Source organism: Camelus ferus, chromosome 15 (assembly GCF_009834535.1).
Source record: "Camelus ferus isolate YT-003-E chromosome 15, BCGSAC_Cfer_1.0, whole genome shotgun sequence".
Classification (NCBI taxonomy): domain Eukaryota; kingdom Metazoa; phylum Chordata; class Mammalia; order Artiodactyla; family Camelidae; genus Camelus; species Camelus ferus.
In genome coordinates, this window is record NC_045710.1 from 16,044,718 (window position 1) to 16,066,449 (window position 21,732).

The 21,732-nt window shown below is 52.6% G+C and overlaps 1 protein-coding gene across 3 annotated transcripts in view; it reads left to right on the top strand.

The window, feature by feature from the left end:
* The window catches only part of KLHL29 (kelch like family member 29), a 295,554-nt gene that overhangs the window by 157,007 nt on the left and 116,815 nt on the right, over positions 1–21,732 (top strand). For 2 of the 3 annotated variants that reach the window (XM_032497107.1, XM_006192714.3), the window contains one exon: positions 5,397–5,726. In XM_032497107.1, coding sequence (XP_032352998.1) covers positions 5,442–5,726 — 285 coding nt within the window. In that variant the 5' untranslated portion in view covers positions 5,397–5,441. Of the gene's footprint in view, positions 1–5,393; positions 5,727–21,732 lie in introns of all 3 variants that reach the window. The other variant, XM_032497108.1, reaches the window with a different exon arrangement.

The following is a 21,732-nucleotide window of genomic DNA, read 5'->3' on the forward strand; positions in this document are numbered from 1 at the left end:
GGCCAGGGCCCCTCCCGGGAGCTCGCAGCCTTTGTGGTGAGCAGGTGAGCCATCACGGGGTCCTGCATCTCATCCCTCAGGAGTGGGGGCCCGCAGGACAGGCCCTTCGCTCTCCACTGGAGAGGAGACCTGGAAAAGGCAGAAGGCCTTCCTCACAGCCGATGGGATCCTACTGGGCACACCAGGGTGGCCTCGGTTACGCTTCTGAGGGATCATCTCAGCCAAGAGGCAGTCAGGCTTGACGGGCATGATTCTCCCCAGAGCTGGTCAGTGTGGCCCTGCTGCATTTCTGGGGTGCTGGGGGACCCTGTCCTTAGATCCCAGGAGTGTGCCTGAGTATGTTGAGGCTCTGCCTTTGTGGCTCTGAATGGGGAGATGGGGACGGAATGGGAGTTGGTGTGCAGGACCAATGGTTGTACATTCAGAGCAGCACTGTGGCCCATCAGGAGCATCCCAGAGTGACGTGTTCAGCCCCCATTCATCATGTCTGCTGTGATTCTGTAAGCAGAGCTTCCACTCCCCTCACTCTTCCCTGGGAGAGGAGAGGTGTGTGCAGAAAGAAGGGACTGGGAACCAGTGCCGGGGCTGGCCTCCTCAGTGGTGCACCGGGCCCCAGGCTCAGCTTCTCTGAGTCTGAGTCTGGGTCTGACTCTGAAAAGTGGAAAGCTGGATGTTCGCACCTGGGACCACCGTGTGAGATGCTGGAGGTGTATGCATTTTATGAACTGGGAGGCTCCATGCAAGTGTGAGATTTCAGACAAGCAAAAATGGGGCCCTGCCCGCCCCAGGGAAGGGCCAAGTCACCCTTCCCTCCTCTCTGCCAGCCCAGCCTCCTGGGACAGTGCAGAGGACAGCACTCATGGTGGAGAAACAGCTTTGCCACGTAGAATCCCAGAAGCCAGAAGCAAATCTCTCACATAAAACTCCCGCCTCTGGGAGACTTTTCAGATTTAATCCAGGACTTGCACCAAAACGTCTCTGCCTTGGACCTCAGCCTGACCTGCCTCCACCCACAAGTATAAGATTTTCTAGATCCTCGAGCTTTTTCCTCACACATGTGCATAGAATTTAAAAGGTGCTGGCAACACATGAACGCCACCAGGCGTGGGCCCTGGGTCCTCATAAACAGCCCCCCACACTCAGGAATGGCATTGTGAGACCCGCTCCTCTCTCAGTGATGGCCCCATGCCAGGCTCTGCCAGTTCACAGGCAGCCCGCCAGGAAAAGGTGCGCCCCTGCACAAGGAGGCATTTTACATGTTGTGTCTGATTGCTTGACCCGTCTCGTCTGAGATGCCTGGTGCGTTGGGGGCCTCCTCCCGCCCCAGCGAGCGCTCCCTGCTGCCGCCCCCACAACCGCCCTGGATGCACACGTGGGCGGACCGGGCCTTTTGACACGCTGGCTGCAGCCCAGCAGGAAATACTGAAGTTGCCACCTCTGGCGCTGGCAGTCTGCCGTCTCACCAGGATACGCTGGGCAGCACGCTCCTTTCATTCCGTCTGAAAGGGAAAATTAAATTGAGGAATGAAGTCAAACCCAAACCTGGCATGCAAATAGTTGACCTTTGTTTTGAAAACCCTTAATGAGGCTGAGACCAGATTGTGTGGCCTCCAGCTGCCTGAGTCACCACCTCCACAGACGGGGAGGGGAGGGGACGGCCGGAGGCGCAGCTGTGGGGCTGTGAGGACGAGGGAGCCAGTGTGGTCCGACGGCACTCCTGGAGCCAGTGAGCTGAGAGGTTTGATCGGCATCAGAGGTTTCGCTGGGGCCAGAGGCCCCTTTGACCTGAGCCCAAGCCCGCTCTGCCACCTCCGGGCACATGCAGGGGCACAGGGATTGCTGGGCACCTGAGTGCCAGCCCCTCACCCCACCTCTCCACCCTCACCAGCTGGGAGGAGAGGATTCCCTGACAGTAATGTGAGGTTGTTCTGTTTTGTAGGAATGAAGGGCTGATTTAGCGTATCAATCAGGCTAGGTTAGACGTAGGTAACAAATAAACTGCCAATCTCAGTGCCTTAACATGATAAAGATTTATGTCCCAATCGTGCCAAGTCCAACGCTAGGTGTGGGGAGCAACCGTCTTCCATCAGATAGCTGCACCAGCTGAGAGACATGGCCTCCGGGGCTGCCAAAGTGAGAAGAGGGAACTACAGGGTCGTAAAAGATATTTTTAAAGGACCAGTTCTGAAAGTGGTCTTCGTCAGCTCCCCATTCATTCTGTCTGCCTGGATCCAGGTGCATGATCCCAACCTAACTGCAAGGGAGGCTGCAGGGGTCTTCCTGAGTAGGCAGAGAGAGGATGCGGTGTGGTGAACTTGGAGCATCATCTCTGCTCCAGGGCACTGGTAATCACCAAGAGCCCTGCCTGGGCAGGTGGATCTCGGGCGACAGGAACCTAAGCTGTGGGGTCTGGCTGCCCCTGGATACGCAGATTCTCCTTACAGAGCCGTCCTTGGAGACTCCAGTCCTGATTTCCTGGGAAGGCAGGACATTTCCTGACTCTGGTGCCTACACAGAATTTCCAGCTGGAAGCCTCAAGGTTTTTGTGTCTGAAGTTCTCCCTTCACATAAATACTTGTCCCTTCCTGAAACATTACGCAATTAAGAAGAAATGAGCGTTTGTTTATTCATTCAGCAAATGTGTCTTGAACACCCTTCTATGGCAGAAGGGCTGGGTGCTGGGATTACAGACAATGAGCCTGGAGCCTAGTCTCAAGGTAGCAAACGTACAACAGCCATTCATCGTTATTGGGATGATGGTGTGCATGGAAGTTCAGGTGGACGGGCTGGGTCAAGGGGGCGGTCAATGCAACCTCTGAGAAGAATCGGTGCCTCAGCTGAGTCATAACAGACACACAGGACTTAGCCAGGGGAGGGGGAAGACAGTTCTGCCAAAGAAGGAGCGTGGGCTGGGCTTATCCCAGAGCTGAGAGAGGACACCGATGCCTTCAGAAACTGTCCTCTGGGCCACCCTTAGGATTCTGGACCATATTTCTGATGAATAGGATTTAAAGCAGGAGAGGAAAGGATGGTGACCAGATTTGTGCTTTAAAAAGCCATATGGGCAGTTGGTGAAGGATGGATTAGAAGGGTGAGGCTGGGAACAGAGGACCAGTTGAGATAATCCATGAAGGAGACATGATTTGGAGTGGATGTGGGGGCAGGTTTGAGAAACAACTAGAGCAATGACTCAAAGACCCCGCTGTGGGCCATGGGGCTGGAGATGAGGACATGCGGGTGGCATTCTCTGAGAGAGGGAGTTCCTGAGAATGCGTTGGAGCAAAAGAACAATGAGTTAATTTAGGGACATATAATATTTAGGTACTTTTCAGGCAGTAGGATGGTGGGTGTGGTGTTGAGGAGGGGGGAACTGGAAATGGAGCCTCGGGAGTCGTCACTAAAGAGGTGGAGCTGAATGAGGTCGTCCAGGGAGAGCATGTGGGGTGAGAAAAGAAGAGGAGGAAAGAGGGGCTCTCAAGGATGAGCCAAGAAAGATCATCTTGCAAAGCAGACTGAGATGGTGTAGCAGAGAGAGGTGGAAAAGTGAGAGCGTGACGTCACAGAAACCGAGAGAGGAGCTTTCCAGAGTGAGCTCAACCAAACCAAGTCGGGGGAAGTCAGGGTAGGCTCAGGAGTAAATTTCCCATTGGCTTGAGCAAGCAGATCGTTCTTGACCTCGGTGAGAGTGACCCCTGAGGGCTGGCTGGAGTGAGAGCCACAGGGGAGCGGGTTACCATGTGAGCAGGAGGAGGGACAGTGACCAGAGGCAAGCAGGCACAATTCTCCCAAGAACTTCAGTTGGAAAAGTTTGTGAGCGTGATCAAAAGGGAGTTCATTTTTATTTTCATGATGTTAATATTGAATAGACAAAAATAATTTTTGTGGCATTGTGTAAGCCGTGAAGTGTAGTGATAAAATGAACAGTGAGCCTACCATCCAACTTAAGAGGTGCAGTCAGCTCTGCTTCCGGTGGGCCTGCGGGTTGGGCTCAGGTCTGCTCCAGATGCTCAGTAGAGGGGACAGTGTCAAAGGAGGGGACAGTGGCTGCCAGGGCCCTGCCAGCCACAACCTGGGTTGGGTTGGCCCAGGCTCTGGCTCTATGGTCCTGGAAGTTGGCAACTAGGTCTGGATGTGCAAAGACCAGAGTAGAATCAGGCTTCATAGAAAGTTTAAAAATAAAGTGGTCTGTCTGTTCACTAGCCAGGAATTCCAGAGCCCACCCCGCCGCCCTGGGCTGAGCTGGACTGGCAGGATGGGAAAATGAGCCAGGACCCGTCCCTGACCTCCAAGAGCTCACACCCCAGACAGCACATGCATGGGGAACGGAAAAGTGTCAAAGAGAACCACACCATGCCTGAGCCAGGGACAGGGCTGGGGATGTGGTGGGCAAGTAGACTCCACCCTAACCCACCCGTCGGTGCCTTGGCACTGCCTTTTCTCTCCCATCTGCCTCTGCCTTGCTGTGGCCTCTCAGACTGAGACAGCCTCTCCTGTATCCTTACCTCCTTCCTGACTGAGGGTGGCTGGCAGGGAGCCAGGCAAGTCATTGTCATGCTGAGCAAAATGCGATCCTTGGTGATGCAGGAGGCCCTCAGGGTATCTGGTGTGTCTAGGTCCCCATGACAACACTGAGGGCCTTATGTTTGGATATTCAGGAGTGTTGTGTGGGAGATGGTCTGGTTAACAGAAGCCAGGGAGCACCGGGGACTCTGGCGCCATCCACTGAGTCGTAGGTGACAAAAGAGAACTCTTCACTCCCGGAGGCTTAACACCTTCTCAGACTTGAGTCTTGCATTGAGCTACAGTCTGGAGGCTGGAGATCCTGGCCACTTTCACACCTCCCAGTTCCCTGACCTCAAGGGAATCACTTATTCTCAATGAGCTCCCTGGTCCGTAAAGGGGTAGGGGGTGGAGCTTGCCAACTCACAGCTACTCTAAGGATCAAATGAGATCTATGTCAAGGGCCTAGTCCACCACAAAGTGAGCCTACAGATGTCGATGCTCTCGCCCCATCACAGGGCTGAGCTGTTTGCACAGTGGGGATGGAGGGGTAAAACCCCAGTTGTAACTGAAAGGCACACACCTGCATCGTCCAGGACAAGGTGATGCAGCAGAATGAAAAGCGTTACTTTCAACTGTGAGTGGGTTCAAATCTCATTGACTACACTTTTGCCATGTGATCCTGGACAAATCATTTATTCCTCGTCTGTGATGGGGGCTAATGATCCATGCCTTGTGGGCTTGCTGTGAATATGAAATGAGCTCATGTTCGAGAGCCCTTTTATGCACACAGAGAAGGCGCTTAATAGATGCTGGCGGCCGTTGCTGTCCTCCTCGCATGCCTGCAGGGCTGCCTGCTTGTCTAAATTGCCCTCCTCTCCACTCTGTGCCAGCAGGTCCGGCCTCTGTTTCCCCGTGAGGAGCAGCCACGGCCCACCGAGATGTCCCGGCACCACAGCCGCTTCGAAAGAGATTACCGAGTGGGCTGGGACCGCCGCGAGTGGAGTGCCAACGGGACGCATGGGACCACCAGCATCTGCAGTGCCACCGCCGGAGCCGGTGGCGGCACAGCCAGCAGCCTCAGCGCCCGGCCGGGCCTCCTGCCGCTGCCCGTGGTGCCCTCCCGGCTGCCCACGCCCGCCACGGCCCCCGCGCCCTGCACCACCGGCAGTGGCGAGGCCATCACCAGCCTCGTGGCCAGCTCTGCCTCCGCCATCACCACCAAGGTAAGGGCTTCCGTCCTCTCTGAACAGGCGCCGGTCAGAGGGGCCCTGCTTCCCTGCAGGCTCCCCAGCCTGAGCGCTTCTCCACCGTGTGGGTGTCCCTGGAGCTGGGCCGGGCCAGTATTTAAGTTAAAGTTGGCATGGTTTTATGTTCCATAGTGCCTCTCTCTGTGACTAACTAGTACAAAGATGCAGATGCTGTGCATTGTCGTATACTCTGCTGGTTAAAGGCATTTCATCAGTGAAATGACAGTGAGACTCCAAGTTGGCAGTACAGGTTCCCTCAATAGGTGACTGTGGACCAGGCAAGTCCCCATGGGGGCACTCATGACTTGGGTTTGCAAGAAGATACTGATCAGCAGTAAGTCCTAAGTGGTCATAAATCTGCTACTTATAACCACTATTACTACTGAGAATGCTCACGTCCCCGTCTCCTCCAAGCCTCAGACAGCCCTGACATCAGTACTTGTCACTCGCTTTACAGTTGATGACACGGTGGCCCAGGGAGTCTGTGGGAGGAGGTCCCAGTAGGACCCCCCTCGGGGACCCAGGCCTCAGGGGTGTTAGTTTCAGATCATTCACCATCTTCTGGAGGCGGCTCCAGCCTCGGGAATGAAAGCAGAGAGCAAGCTGTGTTACCAGCTGCGACATGGAAATGAAAATGTCTCCAAGGCTCTTGCCTGGCTTCGGGCCGAGCTGGTCCCCGCCACGCTGCTCGAAGCCCCTTGAGGGACGGGGCCCAGGCCGGTGGCAGGAAGCCCATTCATCGCCATCCTGTCTCCTGGGCAAGCAGGGGCTCTGCAGGACGCCTTTGCCTCTGCCAGCCATTCAGAGCCGCCTCCCAGGAACCCTCTCAGGGCGGCATGCGTGCGTGCGTGTGTCTGTGCGCGTGTCTAGTCTTTTCTTTCCTGCTTTCATAAAAGTTGCCAGAGAAGTTAAAGGCGGGGGAGCCCCGGCCCCAGCCATTGTGAGGTGGCGGTGATGTTGGAAAGTCGCGCTCCAGGTGTGCTGCGCCTTTGTCTCTGTGATTTTCAAAACTCCCTTTCAGCCCTGCTTCCCATTAATAACTGTGAGTGCTGCCGGCGCAGAGCCCAGGCGGAGGCCCGAGACAATGGAGCTATTGGAGGCCAGCTCGCAGCACAGTGACATCTTCTGCAGTGCCTTATTGATTTTATTTTCCTGTTATGAAAACACCACCCCCACTGAGGTGGGGAGGGAAGGAATGTTGGGCGGCAGAGAGGAGATGGAGGATTATTTGGGCACGATGCCCCCAGACCAGCCAAACACATTCCTCCCCAGGCGCCAGCCCCCAGGACTGCTCCAATGCAGTGACCTCTGCCCAGTGGACCCAGCCAGTGACCCCGCCGGCTGCCCTGCCGGCCACATCTGGCAGCCACTCAGCAAGGCCAGCCTGTTGGCCATCTGGGGAATGGCAGCTTCGGGAGCTGACTGCTGGGGGGCTCCAGGTGAGGGGAGAGGAGCTGGACCAGGGAGTCCACTTAATGGTTTCTGCCCTCTCAGGGATGTTTTAGGGACAGCGTCAGGCTGCGCCTCAGGGCAGGGGTTTGGACTACTCCGAGCAAGGGAAATGGAGTGTCCTCGTGGTGAGGGCTCGCCCTGCTCACACAGCTCCTGCTTTGCTTCCCGGCAGCTTGATAGTCACCATCTCTAACTGGCTGGACCCCAAACCACAGCACATAGGAGGAAAGGAAACTGGCCTCAGACAAAAAAACAACAGCTGGGCAAGGACTGAGCGGGGCGGCTGGGAGGGGAGAGGGGGCGAAAGTTCATGCCTGTGAGGACAGCCAGCTCCTTGGCATGTCTCTCTCCAGAACCATCTCCAGCCCAGTTTCATACCTGTAGGGGCTTGTCTAGTCAAACAAAAGTGCCTGATCACACTCTGGGTTCTTTGGGGTGCTCAGGAGAACTGAGTGTGTGTGGCGAGGGAGGACGGCAGCCATCAGTGGCTTCTGTCCAGGGCACTGTGATTGAACTTGGGCAGTGGTGCTTTTCTGTCCTTCTGACCTAGCTGCCAACCTCCCAGAAGCCTGTCCCCCAGCCTCCTTGTCTAACCCACACCAGGACCACATCAACTGACAGGCAGGCTGAACTGAGGGATCTGTGGTTTCCCTGGTCAACTAGCTGCGTCTTCACTGAGCAGCCAAGGGCTGGCTCTTGCCCTCCGGGAGCTCCCGGGCCAGGATATAACTAATCTGTGGCCTGGATGGTGTGACCAAATGACCTGAGAATGTCTCTCCCATTGAGGTTGTTGGCAGAGGCAGCTTGGTGGAGTAGATGAAGACAGATTTTGGAGCCAGACTGCCTGGATTTGAACTCCACTCTATCTCGTGCTTGCTGGGGGACCTTGGACAAGTTACCTAACCTCTCTGGGCCTCACTTTGGAAAAAAATAGGAATAGGTAGTAGTGCCTGCCTGTCAGAGTTGTTGGGAGGATTATATGTGCTAAAACACGTGCAAAGTGCTCAGAGCTGAGCCCAGCACACAGAAGTCCTATACAGGTGCTATTGTCACCACCACAGTCACTGTCACCCAGGGGAGGCGTATGGGACGAGGCCATGCCCCTGTAAGGGAAGGTGGTCATTTCTAGCCTCACCAAGAGGGAAAGGTAAGGCTTCAGATAAGAAACAGGAGCTGGGCACCAAGCAGGCAGGGAAAGGAAATGGGTTTGTGAGTGGTGAGGTCTCAGGTTGACTTGTGACGTTACCAGGGTGACATAGCAGCAGGACGGGCTGGAGGGACGAGGGCATCTAGCCTGCCTCAAACTCTACAGAGTCAGCACCACCTGGTAAGCCAGGTGGTGGAGGGAAGGGAGCTTAGAGCTTTGCTCAGCCACGGGGCCCTTTCCTTGAAGAAAGCCCAGTGTGCGCACAGGGCCAAGGCCCTCTCTGTGGACGGTGGGGGAGGCGGGAGCTGTTCCCCTCCGTGTGCAACCTGCTGCCCTGAGTGGTAAAGGCTGCTTGAATGTTTTGGCGTGGCCTCCTCCATGAAGGGTTTAGGGCCACGTGTGAGCCAGATCCACCCCTGAGGACTCAGAGAAAGGTCCCCAGCATGGTGACAAGTGTCAGCACTGTCAGGCCTGTGCATCCCCAGTGGGCTGGGCATGGAGCAGGGTGAGCATCACATGCTCTGGCGGCTGTGGGCCTGGGGCACCCCAGGCCGTCACCACTAATATAAGGACGGCCTGCCCCTTCACCTCTCCTGCCCGCAGGCTCCTGCCCCAGTGCTGGGGCTGCTTCTGCCAAGCCCTGGGGGACAGTCCCAGCTCTCCAGGGTGAAGGAAGGCTGGCTAGGCTCCCAGCGGCTGACTAGGGAGGTGATGACAATTCTTTCCGTCACTGCTGCCTTCAGGCCTAAGTTGGTTTTTTTCAGTTTCTGCCTTTTTCCATGACCTAAGGATTTCTTACATGTTTTTGATGAAAGGCCACACAGCCAACAAGACAAGCCTCCCGGGCCACTGAGGTAATGGGGGGCCTAGCCAGACATACAAACACACACAGACACACACACACACACACACACACACACACTCACTCATTTCCCAGACCATTAAACTGCTTCCCTGGGGCCAAGATCAGCTTTTGAACCTTAGGACACAGAGCCCAGGAGAAGTAGAGTAACCATGCCACCCAGCCTCTATTTTGTAGATCAGAAGAGTGAGACTTGGAGAAAACAGACTTACAGAGGTCACCTAGTGAGGGAGAAACAGAATGGGCCTGAGCTGGCTCCTTTCTCCACCCCAGGCTGCCTGGCACCAGGCATTCACCATGGTAACCATCACTACAGCATTGTTATGGTAACTCTCCCCATCCTCTCACCCACCTAGCTGACAGCAAACACTGAATTTTGGCAAGGAAATGGGTATATTTACCTCATGTGTTATAGATGGAAAAATTTAGGCCAAAGATTATGTCGACTAAACATTGCACAGCTGGTGAGAACTTCAGGCTCTTGAGTCAGACAGAACTGGGTTTGAATCTTCTGCCACGTAGGAGCTGAGTACATCTCTAAGCCTCGGTTTCTTTGTCTATAAAATGGGAATGATAATAGTATGTTTCTCATGGAGGTGTGTGAGGATCGGTTAAATCAATATGTGTAGAAAAGCACAGAATAGTACCCTGCCACTTGTCAAGCACTCAATAAAAGTTAATTTTAAAAAGGTAAATCAGAGGTCGGTCCAACCAAGTATTCATACATTTGAGAGGAGACCAAGCCCCCTGTTGGTTGGAGCTAGTAGGCTGTAGAGGGGCTTATTGGACCATCCCCTCCGCTGACTGATGAGGCAGGAGGTAAAGCTGAAAGCTGGAAGGGCACCCCGTTCCCCTCCAGCCCCGCCAGCACTCTGGGCTCCAGGCAGTCAGAGCCCCGGGGGAGGGGGGCTGCTGCTGAGAAGCAGAAACGCGACTTGGCGGCCAGGCTTGTTTATGGGCTGGAAAGGAAACACCGCTGCCCTGCAGTTGCTGCTGCATGAAATTTAAATTATTCTCAGCAAACCTGCTTGACAGATGAAACAGAAAAGGGACGGCTTCATAAAATGCAATTTTGTTCTTGAAAGAATGGACTTTGCAGAATCCTCGCTGATGTCTGTGAAATGTATTAGGGGCTTTTTCTCCTCGTGGTCAGAAGCACTCATGCTGAAACATTCCCATCGTTCCTTGGCACTAAGCCCTTGAAAATAAATCTGGGCTGGGAAGAGAGAAACTTAGCCTGTGTCACAGGTCCAAGGAAAACCGAAAGGGGCCATGGGATCTGCAGGCTCCATCCTCACAGCACCAAACACTCAGATATTTGACATTTATGAGCATCTGGGGCTTTCAGGGGGGATGTCTGTCATCATAGAGACAACCCCAGAGACAACGTCTTCCTCCTGCACCCTAAATTCTTTGAAGAAATGCTCCTCTTGGAGGAGAGGAGCTGGGGTTTCCATGGGGGATCATGTGAATGACCACAGGGCCCCATCCAGCACCCCCACTCCTGTGGTTCTGGGGTCCACGAACGGATAAAGGCGGCTTTTGCACAGTTACAGAACGAGAGGCAGACCTCTCTTTCCTCCTGTGTTCACGTTGAAAACCAAAGGCTACTGAGTGGGCTCAGTTGGGGGAATCACTCAAGCCCCCGTTTATGGTGCATTTCCAGACTGTGCGTGATTTCTCTCCAGAAGGCTGTTTCTTGCTCCGTGAATGAGAATTTGTGATCTCCCTCATGATACATTATCAGGCACTGAAAATGCATCGCGAGACGACCTGTGCATGTTCGTGCCGAGCTAATGGGTTTCGCCTGCACGTTAAGTGGCCGCCACAGTTTGGGTTGTATCTTCATTGAGTCCAAACCCACCCATCAGTCACGAAGTGTGTGCAAAAGTGAAAAATGTCATGGCTTCCCCGGTATCCATTTTCAAAGCCTACAGTTTGGGGAGGGTAGACCTGAGTGGCTTGATTTCTTAAATTTCTGATTAAGGGGGCAAAGAGAGGGGAGAAATTTATCTATTTTCTCTTATTTGTAAGGGCTGAGACAGAGTCTGGATAACAGGCAGCTGGGGATTCCAAAGGAAGGTTCTCAGGAGAATGTGCTTGGCTGGGGCCAGTTGTGCATGTAAGTTAGCTTTTGCAGGGTAACATTCATCCCAAAACTGAGTGGTGTAAAACCATCCTGGTTCTGTGGGTTGGTTGGCAGTTCTGGGTGGCACTGGGCTGGCGGAGCTGATCTTTGCTGGGCTGTCTCCTTTGTCTGTGGTCAGCTGCGTGATGGCTGGGGGCTGGTGGCTCATCTGGGATGGCCTCGCTTACACACCTATGCGTAGCAGCCGTCAGCCAAGGCGTCTCAGTGCTTCGTGGACCTGTCATCCTCTCTCCAGCTACCGCAGCGGTGTTCACATGAGGGTCTCAGGCTTCCAGGGGCAGCAAGAGGGCAAGGCTCGGTCACGTGTGCTTTTCTAACCTCTGCTTGAGACCCATTTGCTTAAATCCTCTTGGTTAAAATCCTCTTGGCCAAAGCAGTCACACAGCCAAGCCAGATTCAAAGAAACCCTGCCTCTTACTAGGAGGTGCAACAACACCCCACTGCAAAGGGGCAGGCAGGTGGGGATGGGAAGCACTTGGGATCATTTTTGCAATATACCCCTTCTCCCCAGCAGCGTTGCCAGCACACTTGCTTAAACGCAGTTATTCACCCTCTCGTTTCCAGCCAAGGCTCACATGCCTCAAACAGAAAGAACACGGTCAATCTGCTCCTCTCCTCTGTGTGGCCTGGTGAACAGAATCAACCTGGGACACTCGTGACTTACACACACCTGGGTGACACACATCATCCACACCAGGGGCTGCCTAGGGAGGCCTGAAAGGAGACACTGGTGAGGAAGGTGTTGCCAGGGAGAAGGCGTTACATCTGGCCCCCAGGGAACCTAGCAGGATGCATTTAGCTTGAGAATCCACCACTGGCCAGGACTTGGACCTCGGTCCTGAAGGCTCCAACACTGATCCCGTCACTGCCCCAGAGTCGGTGGGACTGGGGCACCGCTGTTCCTGGGACACTCACAAGGACAGAGGAGAACCTACCGATTCAAAATCAAAAAATCCACCCCAAGGAAACCACCTTCACAGACTTTGCCCAGTGAATCTCTCCCTGTGAGAATCCACGTAGGAAAACAAATTTTGACCAGAAGACTTTCTGTTGAGCCTAAAATCAGGAAAGAGAGCCAGTGACATGATGCAAATATTCAGTAGCTGCCGATCGGACAGCGTCACAGCTCTTTCTCCCTAATAGGATAAATCTCGTGCAGTTCCCAAAAAAGCCCTTGGAAAAGGCCTCTCCTTAAATTAAATTAGGTTTTCTGCTAAACAGCATCATTCCAGATGAACATAAATCTACTTCTTATTCAGTTTTAATGGTTTTCCCTCTTTCATTTAATTACTCATGTTGCAATTGAACAATATTTTTTCATTGCAGAAGGACAGTATTTTAGCTACATTATGGGTTAAATAGGCTTTGCAGAACTAGCCTGGGAATCTCATCACCATTTATAACATTGTTTTTTATAAGGAAAGTATGTTCCGAAATCTAAACAGCCAAATTACAAATGAACTTTCAGAACCCAACCCATTTGTTAACTGGAAACTGTCTGTAACGCTAAAAATAACTCAGGGAAATAAACATAAAAAGGAGAGTTGAATGCCCCTCGGTGCCATTTGTTCACCATCAGCTCCTACAGATCTAGTTTCATTTCCGTGAGGAAGAGTTCCTGCAAACCCAGACTGGCCCTATCCCTGTTTTCCTCACTGTCATGACACAGGCAGCCAAATTGGCTTGAGTCCTCCCAAAGCATAATGCCACGGAGAGGCGTCATTGTGAAGTCCCTGCAGAGCGAGGCTGATGTAACGTAGCAGATTATCCATCAGTTTCAACACCGCATTTGAGGCCCTAAAATGAAGGCTTAGGAGAGCTGTCTGTGCAGCTCTGCTGCAGTGTCCACTAGTCGGGACATTTTCATTTGCATTGGAATCTGCATCTATAGAACCCGGAGGCAGGGAGCCTCATTTTCGCTCTGGGAAATAAAGGGCCGGGAGAATTCAGCAGAGCATCAGTGTGCATTCAGACGCGGGCCACACGCCTCTCCTATGGATGCGATAGGGGTCCCGCTTTCCCAGCCACCCTTCTCCTGCTGTTTCATGGAGGAGATGGGCGAATACTTTGGACCCTCTGGCTCCATGACAGGAGTCCTGGGAACTGGGAGTAAAGCAAGGTGCACACCGGGATCGCAGAAGGCCAGTCATCAGAACCTCCCTCCCTTGACTTAAATCCTTGGCTGATGTCCTTAAGGAAAATGCTCTTCTGTTGCCACACGAGGCCCTTCCTCCAGTCCTGCTCCTGAGGCCGGGGCAGCTCAATTCAGCTTGCTGTCCTCTTTTGTTCCTAGAGTACCAAGTGTCTCCCCATGCCCCTCCCTGGGCTGCCAGCAACTATAGTGCTCCGTGCTCTGCCCAGCTCAGTGCCAGACTGGCATTGAACATGATCCAGATTCATGACCTACTCCTTAAAGAATTCCTTCCTCAGGTGAGATGTGGCCCAAAAGCCGGCAGGCCAAGGGGTAGGGGGCAGGAATAGGGAGGTAGAATGACCAAGCCTGCAGGTGGGTCAGGAGCTCTCACTGTGCAGATGCCAGAGAACTACACCAGGCCTGACAAAGTGAACTTGGAGGTCTGTAGTGGGTGTTGCTGGCGGTCTACCCAGCCTCCATTCTGTTCAGGTATCCATCACCTCCTATGCTTTGGGAAAAACGAAACCTAGTCCCTGCTAGGATTATGATGGTTCAAAACCAAGTGTGGTAATACCATTCCCCTTACCCAACGTTGGTTTAGGAAGAGTCATGGACCCAGTTCTGGCCAGTGGAACATGAGAGTAATCCTATCTGGGGGCTTTGGGAAAGGTTTTCTTGCTTCTAAGGAAGAGTCACAAGAAAAAGGAAATCCTTCTTCCTCTGGACATTGTAGTGTCTGGACGTGATGCCTTGAACCGCTATAACCATCATGCTACAAGACTGCGGATGAAGCCAACACATGAGGCATAGGAAAAATAAGAGAATTTCGGAAATATGGAACCGGCACCCTAATGCTGCATCCCTGCCTACCTCTGGGCTTTTGTTACCTGAGCTAACACATTTGCTGGTTGTATAAAAAAAAAAAAATTTTTTTTAAACTGCCTCCATTGGCACACTGGCTCCCAAGCAACAGTGAGGATGTCTTCTCCATCTCCCAGACCTCGCCTGGCACACTGGCTTACTGAAAATGGCTGCACTGGCCTTTGTGATTATCCTCTACCTGTTACTCATTTATTTCAGCACTCGCTGCTGTCTACAGGGATTCTGCTCTCTGCCGCTTCCCTAAATGCCAACACTAGGGCATTGCTTACAGCCACCACACTTTCCGGGGCCATGTTTCTGTCTGAGGGAAATCCAGCCATCCCTGGACTAAGGGGGAAACCCCAGGCTGGGGTCAGGATATGGGGTTCAAGGTCCACATCCACATTTCACTGGGCTGAGCAACCTCTAGGCAGGGCACTTAAGCTCTCCAAGACTCAGTTTCCTTACCTAAAATCTGGACACAACAGTGCCCACTTCACTGGGCTCTTGTGAGGTCCACATGAAATAGGAAGGCAGAAGAGCTTTATAAAAATAAATGCCCTAATTCATAGAGACAGAAAGTAGATTGGAGGTTACCAGGGGCTGAGTGAAAGGAGGATGGGGAGTTACTGTTTAATGGATAGAGTTTCTGTTTGGGGTCATGAAAAAGTATTGGAAGAGTGGTGACAGTTACATGGCATTATGAATGTAATGAATGCCACCGAACGTATACTTAAAAATGGGGGAAATGGCAAATTTCATGTCATATGTATATATATGACCACAACGAAAAATATTTTTAAATAAATAAGTGCCCTGCTATCAAAAGAGAGAGGGGAAATATCAGTGTAAAAACAGGGAGTGGTTCCTGACTCACCAAGGAATTTCCTTTATTAAGAGCCATGGGAGCGCCAATCACAGCGGCTAGAATGGAGGCCAATCAAATGCTGGCACTTAACACAGACCGACCTGGGCTTGATTGAAATGTGGGCCAGAACCCCAAGGAATGGGAGGGCGGCCCAGCCCCCAGGAGGGCAGCCTTGGTGTCACTGAGGAGTCCCTATCCTGACTCACATGGGAGTCCCATGGCCCTGGGAAGATGCTCGGCTCCCCTACCTGCAGCAGGTTACTGCCAAGCACAGTGGGAGGGCCAGGCCCCAGAGAAGGAAGGTCCTAGGAGATGCTGGAGCCGTTGGAGGGTGTGTTTGTTTTCATTTTCTCTAGCAGCCCAGGAGCTGGGACTGCGAGTGAGGCCTCAGCTATGCTGTGCTCGGCAGCAATTATAAATCTCGCCAGCATCCAGGGTGCTCCCCAAGCTACACACACTGTGCACTTTCACCTCACACACCCAGAAACCATCCTACGAAGCAACTCAGGGCTGCTGGCCAGCCAGGGCCCTAGCTGTGTCCTGGGGTTGCTGCCACCGCCACCACCATCATCACTACATCTGTTGTGTGCTCACTGTGGGCCGGCACGGGGTCTAAGTGTTTTCGCCGGCGTTAACCCACTGCATCCCACAGCGACTGTGTGAGGCAGGTGCCGTGATCAACCTCAGTACATAACATGTGCCGTCCAGCTCACTGCCGCCACCCGATGCTGCCCTAATGAAAGCTAGGCCTGTCCTGGGGTGGGAACAGCTGGGATTCTGATGGTGCACGTGACCCTGAGAAGAGGGGTGGGGAGGGAGGAAGCCACCGCTGCTCACCTCAACCGAGCTCTTGGGCGTGGCCTGCCGACCACCCAGCATGGCACCTCCAACCCAACCAGGTGCAGACTGGCTCCACGCTGCCATCGCCTCATGTGTCAGGAATATGCTGAGGGTGTGATTTTTTATTCGCCCGCAATATTAGGCTGAGGAGAGGATATTGGGCAAAAAATATTGTACCCATAATTCATATTAATGGGAATTCAATAGTGGCAACTTGTCATCTGCTGAGATTAGAAGGGAACGTTGTGAATATTGTGTTATAAAGGCATTAAAGAGGCGTTATGAATTAGATTCCATTCCACTGCATCGTGTTCCTTGTAAATAATTGAGGAAGAAACTGGTGCTCGGAATTTGGGTGTATCCATTTCGAGATCCCAGCAGTTCGCTCCCCGGGCGGATGGGGCCCCGTTGATCTGACAGCTCACACGGCTGTGGGGAAAGTCTGCACCTGGATGGGCCAAAGGCTGCATAGAGTGAGCATCGCACTTCCAAGAAGACTCTTTCTTCCAGCAGAAATTAGTAACTGCCACATCCAACGCTAGCAAAATTTTCCCAAGTCTGGATATTCCCTTTTCTCCAGTCCCGGGAACTCAGGCTTTGCAGCCCGGGCCCAGGTGGGGTCTGGTGGCATCACGGAGTCAGGAGCAGTCTTCCCCCCACCTCTCCCGCCCACCTCTGGCTATCTCAGTGGGGAAGACCTGAACAGCACACGTCCACGGTCAGGCAGCTGGCCAAGCATCGGCCACGTCAGCCCTGGTGGAGCAAGCCCCGATTGATGACATGGGGACACCCACCTCCAGTGGGCCTCCTGGTCCTGCTCTGCCACCCAGAGGATCCATCACCTGCTGGCTGTGCTACCCCTTAGCGCAGACCTCTGCTGTCTCCTCGTGGCCTGTGAAAGATAAATGGGGCTTCCTGGCTAAGACCACGTTCTTTCTATCTTTTGTTATCAAAGCCAAGAACTTGAATCAGAACAGAGGAGTGGCTGCTCCCAAAAAAATGTGAGAGTGGAGGAGGTAGCACTGAACCTTCGCCCTGTGTGCAGAGCTGGGCAGAGCAGGGGGACACTCACCCCGCCTCTCTGGCTTTGCTCACAAGCCCCTCCATAGCTGACCCTGCCTCATCCCCATCTAGGGACTCAGGGGGCTGGAGAAATTCTCCTGTGACCGTGGCCAAGTTTGTGGGCAGTTCTGAGCAGCTGGCTGTTGGTAAATGAGTGATTTCCTCCATGTCCTTAGAGGTGTTGTTCCAGGATTTCAACTTTGACCTCTTTGGATGGCATGCCTGGGAGCAACTGGAAAGAGGAGGAGGTGTGTGCAGTTTGAGAGGCAGTCAGGCCAGAAGGTTTTCATGTGAAGAGTGAAATGATCAGTTGGTCAGCCAACCACATCAATCAGTCCTCGTTGGGACACCCGATGTATAAGCACACCAGACATGTAAGTCCATGGCACACCACTGTGCCAGCACAGAGAAGGGGTGAGCAGCCCAGGCTCCAGGTTCAAACCGCCTGAGTTTGAATCCCGACTCTTCCACTTTCTAGCTGTATGACTTTTAGCGAGTTACTTACCCTCTCAGAGCCTGGTTTCCTCTTTTGTTAAAGGATAATGGTAGTCTACCTCACTGGGTTGTGGGGGAGATGAGACGAATTAATAATGCAAATGTCTGGTGTCCAGGACATGCTCCGTGGATGTGATCTGTTGTTGAAACCATGGCCTTCCCGGTGTGGCCCTCCCCTCTCTGTCTCTCTCTCCCTCTAGAATGTGGGTCCTTGACACAAAAGATCCTGTCTTCTTAGGTTTTGCATGGCTAGCACCTCACACTGGCCTGCTATGTGCTCCATAAATATGTGCTGAATTATTAAACTGAATTGTTAGAAGAAAGTGTAGTCATGAAAATTCACTCGCTTTACCAAAAAAACAGTTGTGCACTTTTGAAAATCATATTCCACTTTTCCATGGCCATATATTCCATTTCAGAGAAGTGCCGTGACTGCCTAGTTCTCCGTGTGGCATCTCCATGACTGTAGTCAATAGCCTACAAATGAATTCAGTACGTATTGAAATGTGCTAGCTCCTCGCTGATTCAAGGGGTCCCAAAGTAGGGCATTTTACAAAGCAATTGCTATGCTTTCGTGAGATGAAAAATCATCTCCTGCATTTGATGCTCTCAAATCTAGAACCTGTGCCCTAAACAGTCCTGGGCTCCAACCCACCTTTTGTTTGTGGGTGGTTGTGGTGATAGTTGTGTTGTGGTGGTGGTGGTTCTTTTGTTTTGTTTTTCAAACCATCTGTGGAGGTCCAGGCACCTTGCCAAAAGCTGGACATGTTTTGCCTCAGTTCTTACAACTGCCCTGTGTGGGAAGCCAGCAATTATCCCCATTGCACACGAGATGGAATTTCAGAGCCTGGGCAACTTGCTCGGCACTCGCTTATAAGTGGTAGGAATGGGATTTGAACTGAGACTTTTCTTACTTCAGAGTCCATGCCTCTGACTCCCAGTTCTTTTCCCTGGATGTCTGCCCTTAGATATCTGCAAGAGCCTCAAATATAAAATGGCCAGAATTAAACCCCACCTCCTCAGCCTCAAAGTGGCTCCTTCCCTTAGAACTCCTAGCTCAGGGCCAGAGCTACCACCCACGCAGCTGTGTAAGCCACTGGCATCCTCCCTCTATATCTCCATCACCTCTCCATCACTATCCCCATCACTGCCCATCACCATCCCCATCACCGCCCATCACCATCCCCATCACCCCTCCATCTCCACCCCCATCACCTCTCCTCACCTTCCCCATCACCCCTCCATCTCCATCACCGCCCATCACCATCCGCATCACCCCTCCATCTCCATCCCCATCACTGCCTCCCTGCCCTGAGTCTGCCCACTCCCTCCCATCCATTCTCCCCACCACTGCAAATCTGATCTTGTCAGGCCTCTACTTTAAAGAGGGCAATTACTACAAACTGGCCCTGAAGGTAAAGTGGCTTAAGGTTCTTGGTCATCCCCCCTGCACATGACTCACCAAGCTTGTCCCCCCACCTCTGCACCTCCACTCCACTCATGTCCCACATTTCAGCCCTGCATCAGCTCCAAGCCCCAAATCTGACGCAGGTGAGACCAGCCAGGGCAGGCGTATGAGCCCGTGGTTCCATGCACAGCAGTACACGAACTGGAAAGAACACAGGCCTTAAACGGAAAGACCTCCTTGGGCTCACATCACTGATAAGTTGCTTAAGCATTCTGTGGCCTCATTTTCCTTATCTGTAGAATGAGGACAACAGCAAAACTACCTTACAGGAGTTGTGTATGAATTTGGGAAATTCCGGGTGAAAAAAAACTTGCCCATCACTGGGCAAACAGGAAGTGCTCTGTAACTGCTGGAGGTGGTAATGGCAGTGTGTGAAACATGACTTTAGTTTTCTAAAGAAATTCCTGGAGGGCGATTTTTTTAGAGAAATGGACCCTCACCTGAGAAAATACAAAGCGTAAACATTTAAACACTGACGTCTTGCTGGTTGCTCCCGTGTTCTTCAGAGGGAGCCAGACCCCTCTTGCCTGAGGGCAGCTTGAGTGAAACTTGGGCCTTCAGTGCTTGGTCCTCTGCTGGTCCCCACCACGCCACCTGCCTGCCTTCCCAGCATGGGGGCATGGGGTACCTCACTGGATTTCCCTATCCCTTAGTCCTTCAGCAAATGTGCCCACTTGGTTTATAGAGAAGGTTCTTAAGGCCTGGACGTTTGGTATGGACTTTTGTGAAAACAGTGTCCCTCCCCATCTGGGGCATCCCGTTCGTGGTGAAGGTTATGCTGGTCACTGGCAGTGACAGCCCATCAACCTCATGCTGCACCCACCCCCGCCTGGCTCGCACTGCGGGGCCGACGGCATCACTGTGTGTTTCAGCATGGGTGCTCGGCTTTGAAAACCTCTCCAAAGACACAAGCCCTAATTAAGTGGGTTGAGTTCTGATGACCTGAAGGGTAGCTTGTTCTGCAGCCTCCCATATCGGAGTTTAGCCCTCTGCCTGGCCTCACTTCCCTCGGACATCCCGCCAGAGTCAGGGAACCGGGGGCCTTGCTCAGAGACAGCGCAGGCTGCCCACAGGCTCCCACCTCCACTAGTCTGCTCACCAGGGCAGGCCACAAAATGAAGAAGAAAAATCTTTTTCGGCTGGAAGAATAGGGCTGCTGCTGTTTTATGGTGCTGTGGTTTATGGTTTTCAAACATTTTAATTAGTTTCATTTTTTAATATAAATGCACCCTGATGTTTTGTGCAGGAAGGACACAGTTCTTAAAATCTCAGAAATGAAGTAGGAAAATGACAGATTGGCCATTAAAGCGTCACATTCAGACGTGTTATTATTATTATTGTTATTTAACATTTCTAAGCACCAACCCTGAGCCAGGAGTGGCGGCGGAGGGTGGAGAGTGAGAAGGCCCAGGGGTGACTCCGTCTCAGGGTGGGGACATTGGGGGACTTCCCAAGGACTGGCAGTGGTTTTCACAGTGGCCTGAGATGGCCCTGTCTCACAGGGAACTTCTCAGATGCCAGTCAACTGTCTGCTTTGTGGGCTGAGAACACAACTGGGGGATCTGGGCTTTGTGCCCCAAAGCTGTCCTAGGCTCACTTGTGAACTTGCTAAGATTTCCCAGCCCCACCAGCCCCACCAGGTAGGGATCTGAGCTATATTTTAAGAACGGGCCTTCTCCAAAGAAACCTGTCTCATCTTTAAAACACTTGAATCAATGAGAAAGCAGGGTTAGATCGACAAGATTTTAATTTCAGGGCCCTGTCCGTGAAGCGAGTTGAATAGTAGCCCCCCAAATTGTATGTCCACCCAGAACCTGCAAACGTGACCTTGTTTTGAAATAAGGTCTTTGCAGATGTAGGTAAGGTATGGTTCTCGAGATGAGATCATCCTGGATCAAGGTGGGCCCTAAATCTAGTGATGAGTATCCTTTTGAGAGAAAAAAAAGGAAGATTTGACACTAGGAGAGGATGGCTGCGCAAAGACGGAGGCAGAGAGCGGAGCAATGCCGCCAACCAAGGAATGCCTGGGGCCAGCAGAAGCTGGAAGAGATGAAAAAGCGTCCTCCCTTAGAGCCTTCAGAGACAGCGTGGCCTGCCAACACCTTGATTTTGGACTTCTGGCCTCCAGAACTGAGAAAGAATACATTTTTGTCGTGTAAGCCCCTTGCTTGTGGTCATTTGTTGCAGCCGCCCTAAGGAAGCTACTCCACTCCAGGGAAGCCCCTCTTCCCCGCATCTCCTTAAAGAAGGCCCACCTGAGTGGGGGCTGGTTATTTTGCGAAGTTTACTCTCGGTGCTCAGAGTTTAATCCCGGTGCTGGATGGCCTGCTGACCTCCTCACCGCTGAGTTGATGAAACACCATCACACCTTCTTCCTTGATGTCAAAAAATGTTTCCATAAGCTTCCTACTGACCACCTGCCTGCCTCGTGTTAATATATGGGCTCCAATTTGGAAAACTTTCAAAGGGCAATTAAAGTGAGCTGCTCCACTCCTCCCAGACCCCTCTCACAACCTACAGCACAACCTCTCGGAACACACACGCTCATGTGTGCTGGCGGCCACACAGAGACGTTTGGATTGATGGGTGTGGGGCGAGACTTCTCCTGTGGCCTCCACGTGAAGTGAGGCTGCGTCGGGTCTCC